The sequence below is a fragment of the Myotis brandtii genome, unplaced genomic scaffold, assembly GCF_000412655.1.
Source record: "Myotis brandtii unplaced genomic scaffold, ASM41265v1 scaffold892, whole genome shotgun sequence".
Lineage (NCBI taxonomy): Eukaryota > Metazoa > Chordata > Mammalia > Chiroptera > Vespertilionidae > Myotis > Myotis brandtii.
Window position 1 is genome coordinate 693,319 of NW_005371656.1, and position 10,427 is coordinate 703,745.

The 10,427-nt window shown below is 37.3% G+C and overlaps 1 protein-coding gene across 4 annotated transcripts; it reads left to right on the plus strand.

The window, feature by feature from the left end:
• Window positions 1-252: 252 nt before the first annotated feature.
• LOC102249122 (putative olfactory receptor 5AK3) lies at window positions 253-9,405 on the plus strand. Of its 4 annotated transcripts, none has more exons than XM_014532443.1 (3): window positions 475-529; window positions 1,974-2,050; window positions 8,055-9,405. In XM_014532443.1, exon 3 carries the CDS (start codon window positions 8,057-8,059, stop codon window positions 8,984-8,986), a length of 930 nt encoding a protein of 309 aa, XP_014387929.1. In that variant the 5' UTR covers window positions 475-529; window positions 1,974-2,050; window positions 8,055-8,056; the 3' UTR covers window positions 8,987-9,405. The 4 variants fall into 4 exon arrangements, with proteins under 4 accessions (XP_005885207.2, XP_014387929.1, XP_014387931.1 ...); XM_014532445.1 differs by lacking the exon at window positions 475-529 and adding an exon at window positions 5,283-5,343 and having other exon boundaries at window positions 2,026-2,050; window positions 8,103-9,405; XM_014532444.1 differs by lacking the exon at window positions 475-529 and adding an exon at window positions 5,283-5,343 and having other exon boundaries at window positions 2,035-2,050.
• The last annotated feature ends 1,022 nt before the right edge of the window (window positions 9,406-10,427 follow it).

Consider the following 10,427-nt stretch of genomic DNA (forward strand, 5'->3'; position numbering starts at 1 on the left):
ACTGGGCCTCTGAGAGTAAAGAAAATAAAATGATATTGTGAGAGAATAATAAGCAGAGAACTAGTTTGGGTAAAGGGATCTGGGGAAGGTGAACATGAGAAGAATGTGAAGAAGCCTGCTCTGAGATCCTGATGAGCAAGATCATTAGAAGCAAAGTCCTGAGGCAGGAACAAGATTCTGTGCTAAGAACAGAATAGTAGGTGTTTATTACTAGGGAAACTTGCTAGCAGCAGGTTTTTCCCTCACTGTCAATTAACATCATTTCTTCATACGTGTGTTTTTCCATGGCTTTTCAGCAGCAATCAAAAGTAATTTTCTCTTATTTGTGTGAGCATTGTTTTCTCTGGGAAGTCTTCCCAGATTTAAATGAACAGGTTAATTCTCCATTTATAAGCTCTTATGGCCTGTGCACCTCACAAATTTTATTTCTGCCTGCACACCCACTAGACTGAAAACTCCATGAGAACTATGACGTTGATGCTGTTATTCACCATTTTATCACCAGCAGCAGTCCATTGCTTATCATTAAGTGAGTGTCCAACCAATGTTTTAATAAATAATTAATTAGTTAGAATAATGGTAGGTAAGCTTGGAAAGTTAAATTGGGTTTATATTGAAAACAAATCTGCAATGCTAGATTGGAAAGTATATGCTTGGTTAGTAGACTAGATGGGTTCACAGAGAATTTCAAGCTGGAGAGAGGGGGGGATTGGAATTGGGCTCTGGAAAGAACCATCTTGAAATCATACAAAAGAAAGTTTTGAAAAGTGGGTGGCATGGAGGTGGGAGACCAGCAAGGTGACTGTTGCAACAACCTGGGTAAGAGATCATGAGAACCTAAGTTCAACTGGTGGTACAAACATGAAACAGAAAGAAATAGATGGAGACAGGTGTGGAGCCTGGATCTATGGAACATGGTAAGTAACTCAAGGTAAGTGTTTTTCTTTTCTTTATTGTAAGAAACCTAAAGATAATGCAAAGTTTACATATTATAGGTGGTGACATTAACTAAGGACAGAAAAGTAGAAGATGGAACAAAAGGGAAGAGTTGCTTTTAAACATCTTGAGTTTATAGTATTGAAAGAAGACCTAAGTGGAGATGCCAAACAAGTAATTGGAAAAAATCCCTTCTGGACCTTGTAAAGGAAATAAAAGAAAAATTATACTAACTTGGACATACTCTCCAGAGAGATAACCAAGAAAGAGAGTAGAGGGAGAGACTTGATTTGACAGAGAATTTTTAAAATGTTCCCAATGAAAAAATAAATAAATAAATAAAATGTTCCCAATGTAGAGTGGGGGGAGAAAATGAGCCAGAAAAAATAATGATTAGCTGAGTCCTAGCAAAAAATAGAAGAGAAGATATGAGGCAGAAGGTCGGAGAGGAGAAGGTTTAGAAAAGTGGATAATGAGCAAAGTCAAGTATGGAGAGAAGGCATTATGGAACAAAGTCTATATAATTTTGCTTTGTTTGGTTTGCAAAAGTAGAGTTGGGTTCATCTCAAGAAGGAACTAAACATCCAGGCTGGAGTATATGTACTGGACATGTCATCACCATCTTCTAAAAGCATTCTATTGCTAATGTTTGAAAATTTGTCATCATTTTAATAAACAGTGAGAAAGACTTCATATTTCAATTCCATGAAAAAATTTCTATAATGACACAAACATAAATGAGAATGTTTATATGAAATATAAGGGTAAGGGTAAATGGAACAGGATGCTCATCCCACAAGATGACCCACCCAGAACTATGGCTGCCCAAGCCCCATCCAGCTAAACTGAAAAATGAGGGAATCAATATTCAGCATGACAGGATGTCCCAGAAGACAGGTTGGAAAGTTCTGGTCTACCCCACCTCAAGGGACATGTCTGGAGACTAGTCCTACAGCCAGAGATACTTCAGCTGTATCATTTACTAAAAGACGAATCCACCATATCAGTTAGTAAATAACCACTACCTTCTTCCTTAGGTTCCTGTCCCCCTGATGCCCAGCCCCTCTGCCAGGACACACCCCTTCACTGCCTCAGAATGGGGATAATTGGGTTGGTAGGTAGGGGGTACTTTTTCATACCTTTTTTAAAAAATTGTTTTTTATTGATTTCAGAGAGGAAGGGAGAGGGAGCGAGAGATAGAAACATCAATGATGAGAGAGAATCATTGATCGGCTACCTCCTGCATGCCCCCTACTGGGGATCAAGCCCACAACCCGGCATCTGGCCTGACCAAGAATTGAACCGTGACCTCCTGCTTCATAGATCGACACTCAACCACTGAGCCACATTGGCTGGACTTTTTTATACCTTTTAAGTCTTGTTCAGTGTAATGATAAAGCAGCTTATTTACAAAAGACGAAATAATATTTAACCTCTAGGCCTCGGCTGATTTGAGTTTGATGATTTCAATGTGGCCTACAAAATCTCCCAATTAAGAGCAACAACAGAAATCACAAAATGTCACTACCTAGTAATGAAAACAGTAAATAATCTTTCTCCTCATGACAAGCATTCCAAAAATTTTTGGTAATTGCTGCCCAGAAGCCAAGTGTCATTCCGATGCTCTCTGTTCAGTATGGGGACCAAAAAAATGCCTAAGTGGATGGAATTGTTAAAGCCTGTAACTTGAAACCCTTTGCTCAGGCAATTGAAAAAGGTTGCCCAAGAGCAATTTGGATCCCCTTCTCATTGGGACAGACCCAAACATTGACTCACACCAAGAGAATTCTAGTACGTGCATTCTGATACATGATTTATTGGGGAAAGAACTGAGCAGAGCTGAAGAGACAAGAAAGTGAGGCTTCCCTAAGCCACAATGGGGTGTTTCTAGAGCCCTGAACTTGGGTTTTAATAGTTACACATCTACTTCCAACTAACCATGTGATCATGAGATTGTCCTTTCCTCTCTAGAAAGTATCCCCTTTATTCATTGATGATGAGTGAAATACAAGGAATGTGAGCTCTGGTAGTTTGGTTTCCATTTGCCTTTGCAGCAAGCTCCCTGCATTACCATGTGCCCCATGCTGCTGAGGGGGCTCCATGGGATTGTTTACTGTGTTATCAGCTATTGAAAAGTTCTCTAAAGAGGCCCAAGGAATCCAGTCTTTGTCTCCTTAGGCCCCTCTGTACCCCTGTTAGCAGCTTTTCAGCATTTTCAGTTTTGACAAGGTTCTTTACGCCTTTGAAACTCGTTTTATGTTTATGTTTCAATTACACCGAGGATTGTTTCTGTTGGTTTGGGGTAATGTCTTATCTGATTTATCTCCACTTCATTTTAACCTATTCAGTCTTCTCTATCACAGTTAAATGGCACCACCATTCACACAATTGATCAGATCCAAAATTTAGGAGTCAGACTTCATTTCTCTCTTTCTTTTACTTCCTAAATTCAAACCAAAATCAATTCCTTTAAAGGCTGCCTTCTCAAAATAGCATAATTAAAGTACCATTGTCTCCATTTCCCTTATATTACTCTAGTCAAGCCACTATTATCCCTCAATCAAAAAACCACAGAGTCTCATATATGGGCTCTCGATTTTCATTCTTGCTCTTTTAATCTATACTCCAGGCAGCAGCAAGAGCAATCTGTCCAGTGCAATGATCTAATGTTCCTCTGCTTAAGCTACAATGACTCCCTATCCTACACCAAGGCCTTATATGATAAGATCCTTGCTGGGTCTCTGATCCAAAGTGTATGTAACATGTTCCCCTTCAGTCCCTCCAGGCTGCTTTCTTGTCCTTGGCACACACAAGCAAGCTCAAGCCAGTTGCCATCTTTTCCCTCAGTTGGGTTTGCTTTCCCCATTGTATCATCCCTTAAGGAGGTTTTTCCTGGCTGAGGTGGTCTCCTCTCAGGCACCTTCACTTCACAGTATTGTATTTTCTTTATAGCAGAAATTGTCTTGCTTATTAGTGAATTTCTTTGTTTGCAGTGTGTTCTCCACACACACAAAGATGCAAATTCCATGAGTCATGTCCATATGTTCTTGATTCCTATGTGTCTCAAGTGCCTAGAACAGTGCCTGGCACATAGTAGGTGCTAATAATATCTATTGCCTTGACATAAAACATTTACATAGAATCGCTGAATTTATGTGTTTTCTTAAGAAGACAGAAGATTCTGGTTCTTTTTAAACTTTGGGTCTGGCTCAGCCTAATGAATGAGATCTCCAATTCTGTATTCAAATTGACTTATTTGAATTCCATGTTGTACTATGCATGTAGTCATGCCTGACTCACTTCACATCTCTGAGGCTCAGCTCCTTTCTCTATAAAATTCACACAATAACAGTACTTACTCCATAGGGTTGTGTGTAGATTAAACAAGACAATCAATACATGTAAAACCTATCAGCCCAATGCCTTGGAATGGCAAACCCTCAATAAACATTATTACTATTACTGATGTTGGTTTTGTACTCTGAGTAGTCATCACTGTAAAGTAGAAGGGGTAGATTTCTCTATCAGAGATCATGCCTTTCATTTACATACATTCATTTATTTATTCCATGAAGATTTGGATGCGAACTAGTTCCGGACACCATGCTAGGCATGGCCTACCTACACAAATACTAATAAGTATGCTTGCCTTCAAGGAGCTCACCATGCCAAGCAAACAACTGATTCAAATTCATATTAGCACATGGGATAATGGATAGACATATGCCCATAGACTATGGGAAGAAAAGGGAAAAGATCTAAGTCACAGGGGGTGGGGAGAGAATGATGCCCATTTCTCTGAACCAAGAGTCAAAGGATGAGTACATGCATATGCATTTGGTCTACAATACCACTGAGGCAGCCACATCTGGTTCATTAGCCCTATTTTAAAGATGAAGAAACAGAGGTTTGGAGTAAGCGGAAGATCCAGTGTGCAAAATCTAAGATCTGCCCCTGGTTGGCGATATGGTCCCTAAGCTTGTGGAATTAAACAAGGCAAAATGTCCCTAAGGGACAGAAACTTGAAAAAAAAAATTGTTTTTGCTAATGGTCTCAACTGGGACACTCAATACTGCACACTCAGCTCAGCCCCAGTGTCTGAGATTCTCAAGGGAATAGGTCTTAATCCCACAGCCCTCAAAATAAATCCCCCATTTATAGCCAAAACAAAAACATCACCTTGAAGCAAATGTAGAAAGAGATATTATACCATAAATATTACTTTGTTAGAAATGTAACTCTTGGTATATTTTTCTAAGCAGACATTCACTATAGTGTCTGGAAGGACAATCTATGCCTGGAAGTTGGAAAAATACACCAGGAATTTTATCTTTGGTTCTTTGCAGACTTCAGAAAATCCTCCTCCAGAAACTCAAAAGTGGAAACAGTAGCAGGAGCTGCTGAAGGGTGAGTGGGGAGCACTTTGGACATTCAACAATGTCCTAAAACAGTGGTCGGCAAACTGCAACTCGCGAGCCACCTGCGGCTCTTTGGTGCCTCGAGTATGGCCACGAAGTTTCAATCGCACTGTATGTGCGTGCCCGCACGTGGTATTTTGTGGAAGAGCCACACTCAAGGGGCCACAGTTTGCCGACCACTGTCCTAAAACAATGTCTCAGATATTGCCAATGCTCAGTAAAGGTTTTGCAACTGAAAGTATTCATCTCAGTTACCAGCTAACACTTTGGGAAAGGGAGAAGTCAGGTCTAGACTTAGGATTTACTTTGCTTAAGAATATCTTTGAGTAGTCAGACCGGTGGTGGCCAGGGGTCAGAGGGTGAGGAAAATAAGAAGATCTTGGTCAAAGGATACAAACTTCCAATAATAAGATGTATAAGTTCTGGGATCTAATGTACAACATGGTGACTATAATTAACAACACTGTATTGTGTACTTGACAGTTGCTGTAAGAGTTTAAATGTTCTTACCATAACAACAACTGTGTTAGGTGACGGTTGTAATAACAAACTTTAACATGGTAAACATTTTGCAATAGATCCATGTATCAAATTATCACATTGCACACCTTATACTTACACAATGTTACATGTCACTTACATCTCAATATGAAAGCTGGGGGAAAATAGAATATATCTGAAAGAGACATAGGAAAAGTCTGTTGTGATTTAATAGAGAAAATGCTGCTAATTAGAGCAACACTCCCTAAGTATATATAATGTAAGTCCCTATTGTGTCTTTCCCTTACCTTGTTCAAAGTACTTTCTCTGCTTGGAGTTGCCTTCCCTGGCTATATAGATCTCCAATTTATATAATCCCAAGCATATTCCTAGACCCAATTTTAACGTTACTTATTTCAAGGAAGGTTTCTCTGGCAAGGTTCTTCTAACAATATGAGATCTTTCCTCTAAAGTCAAACAGCATTTGGTCTGTATCTCCTTTTGGACACTATTCACTCTGATTTTGTCACAGAGAATCACTATAACAATTGAACTTGAGGACTATGGATATAACTAATTCACTGTTTTAGACCATCAGTCTCTGAACATTGTTTTTAACACCCAAGATGCTCAATTTATTTTTCCCTTTGGACTTAATTTATCTCTTTTAATGCCTAAAATAGTACTACTCTTGTTTCTTTAATGTCTTATCAAGAAGGTAAGGCTTCGAGTTAATAAACCTGGCAGCATTTTGACTTGCTGAGAGATGGTATGTCTGTAACTTGTGCTTAACAACAATCTAAGGGTGTAAAATACATACAAAAATAGTTAACGATTATAAAAGGGCACACGAAATATAAATAAACACATGCAACAAATAGCTATGGATATAAAATGCCACTAATACCATTGAAGTCCTGGTATTATATGTAATGTCATCAGTCAGTCAATAGCTCTTTTCCTCAGCATTATGTTTCTAAGTTTTGGGCTAAGAAATGTAGTTCTTGTAATTTATTTTTCCTAATGCATAATATTCTATTGTTTTCTATACCATTATTTATTTAACTATTAGTTGTTTAATTTCTTTTCAATTTTTGTCTAGTATGTAATCACATGGCTCAATTTATCATTTTAAAATCCAATTTGACAATCTTTGAATTTTAATGATGAGTTTAGTCCATTTATATTTATTTTCCTTACTAATTTATTTGGATTTATTTATGCCTTCTTAGGTGATTTCTATTTATCTTGATATTTTCTATTATTTGTTTCATCTGGATTGGTTGACTTTAAAATTTCATTTATTCTTCTAAACCTAAAAAATTCATTTTTATCTTTTGTAATTATTGAAAATATATACATATAAGTAAAAGTCTAAGGACAAAAATTTTAGAACTCGATAAACCTAATGAACCCTCCAACCTAACATATTAGTTTTTGCTGATATGTTTAGTTTATCACTTCCCCATAGACAATATTATTATTATTTTGTACTCTATTTATTCCTGTTTTTCCATATGTTTCCCAATGTCTGCACTCATTTCTTTTTGCTTCTGAGACTTCCTTCAGAGTGTATTCCTCTTTTCTGAATAACAGTCTTTAGAAGCATCTTCAGTGCACAACTCTTGATGGTAAACTCTCTTCATTGTCTTGTATGAAAACATCTTTATAATCAATGTTTTTCATTAGATTTTTAAATATAAAACCTTCATAACAATTAAAAATATAGTACAAGGAATTCTGGTATACACTTCACCTAGATTAACCAATTCTTTTTCTGTTCATTTTGCTTTATCTCCACATGGACAAATTTCAAGAGTTTGAACCAGGATTAAACTGATAAATGTCTGAGAAAAACTATAGGTTGTTGAAAGGGTTCAAAGTCCTATTTTAACATTGCTTTACAATATTAAATGTAGATACCTGTTTAATTTGGTAAAAACATGTTTTAATCTGTTTCTTAGAATCACACATATTAGAGGTCCGTCTTCTATGAAATCTTTAGAAAATGAATGCATGGCTCAGATATCACTTTTATTGGGGTGGTTCATTCTTGAGAAAATAGAGGAACTATTTACTAAGCAATAAATCCTATTGTGAATGTTTGCCTGAAAATCCAATACAAAAAAAAATGTGACATGAAATGCAAGAGGCTTTCTTCTTTCAATAAGTCCTAAACATTTCCCTTCTTTTCTTTATTCTCCTCTGGGTCCTTTCTAGCCATGACACAAGAAAATAGCACTGAAGCGACTGAATTCTTTCTTCTAGGATTTGGTGCCCAACACAAGTTTCGGTATGCTCTCTTCGTTATATTTCTAGTCATCTATGTGACCTCTATGGTGGGTAATATCGGAATGATTCTGCTCATCAAGACAGATTCCAGACTTCGAACACCCATGTACTTCTTCCTACAACATTTGGCTTTTGTTGATATCTGCTATACCTCTGCTATCACTCCCAAGATGCTGCAGAACTTCATAGTAGGAAATATATCAATATCATTCAGGGGCTGTGTTATGCAATTACTGGTTTACGCAACATTCGCCACCAGTGACTGTTACCTCCTGGCGGCTATGGCAGTGGACCGTTATGTGGCCATCTGTAACCCACTTCACTATCCCATTGTCATGTCCCGAAGAGTCTGCATCCATTTGGTAGCTGGTTCATATGTCATGGGCTCCATAAATGCTTCTGTGCACACAGGTTTTACATTTTCATTGTCCTTCTGCAAGTCCAATGCCATCAATCACTTTTTTTGTGATGTTCCACCAATCCTCGCCCTTTCATGCTCCAACACTGACATCAACATTAGGCTACTTGCTGTCTTTGTGGGATTTAACTTGATGTCCACTGTGCTGGTTGTCATCTTTTCCTACATCTCTATCATGGTTGCCATCCTAAAGATGTCTTCTACCACAGGGAGGAAAAAAGCCTTCTCCACGTGTGCCTCCCACCTGACAACAGTCACCATTTTCTATGGGACCCTATCATACATGTACCTACAGCCTCATTCTAGCAATTTCCAGGAGAATATGAAAGTGGCTTCTATATGTTATGGCATTATGATTCCCATGTTGAACCCCCTGATCTATAGTTTGAGGAATAAGGAAGTAAAGGAAGCTCTAAAAGTGATGGGGAAAAAGTTCCTCTAGATTGGACCCCAATTCAGCACATCAAGGCATCCAGTAGAGATGTTTGGCCACCATGTAATGTTTCTGAAATTGGAAACACATTCACAACTTAAAACAATGCTACCTCTTTCAATAGATAAGTTCTTAGAATATGGAAAATATCTAAACATCTCATGGGACTAATTTTCCCTTAAGTATAGTTTGAGAAACAAATTTCATACTACCCATGAAGAAGGGCTTTATTTAAATTATTTAAAATATTAAGAAGTGTGTATGGACTTTGAAAAATACTTAGTTGTTTCAAATATTTTGGCTATGTTCTTAAAGACCAGAAAACTCCAATGCTGTATATAATTAATTTTAAAACTGAAGTTCATTATTCCCCATTCATTTTAATAAGTTCTCTAACTTGTCTACAAAGAGGCTTCACATATGTTCTGTTCCAATTATTGCATAAATCCAAATATAAAATAAACTGATTTGAAAACACCGTATGTCTTAGGCTATTATGCTTTCTACCTAATAATCCCCTATTAGTTACATTCTCTAGTACTTAAAAACACATTTTTATATGATGTTATGATTTATTTTTTATATTAGTTACCCACTTTATTCTTAATGTATCTCTTTCTTGCATAAAGTAGGAAACTTTTAGAAACACTTTTGATATCTGTCTCCATTAGAGGTAGAAAATCTAGAATGGCCCTAGCTTGTTTGGCTCAGTGGATAGAGCATCAGCCTATGGACTGAAGGGTCTAGGGTTCAATTCCGGTCAAAGGCACATGCCCAGGTTTCAGGCTCAATCCCCAGTAGGGGGCATGCAGGAGGCAGCCAATCAATGATTCCCTCCCATCACTGATGTTTCTATCTCTCTCTTCCTCACTGAAATCAATAAAAATATAGTTTTAAAAAATCTAGAATGTAAATAGATCTAAAAACTTAAACAATGGTCATTCATTTATGAAAGGCATGCCTGATCATTTTAGTCCAAATGAATAACTTTAAACGATAGGAATTTAATGAAAAGTTGAAGGGAAGCAAAGAGCCCATTGGATCAGGAAGATAGACTGTTGATTTGAAAAAAAAAAAAAAAGCTTTAGTTGATAGGTTGAAGGTAAATGATGGAAACTCCCACATGAATCTTGAGATGCCATGCTAGCAAGATGAAAGAGAAAGCTTCATTTTAAATAACACCAGCCAGTGTAATGCACTGATGAGAAAAATGTACTGTTAAATAACAGCATAGGAGAATTGGGCAAGAGATGAAGATATATTTTTTCAAATATGCTATCCTATTTAAATTCTAAGAGAAGATAAATAATTTGAAGTCAGTGTAAGATTAACAGAATCTCCCCAGCAAAGACTCTCTTTCTAAAGGAAGATATCTTCTGTCCAAGGAAGGTCCAATTATCTCACAGATCAGGCCCAGGGACTATAGCTGGGGGGTCATCATAAGGTAGAC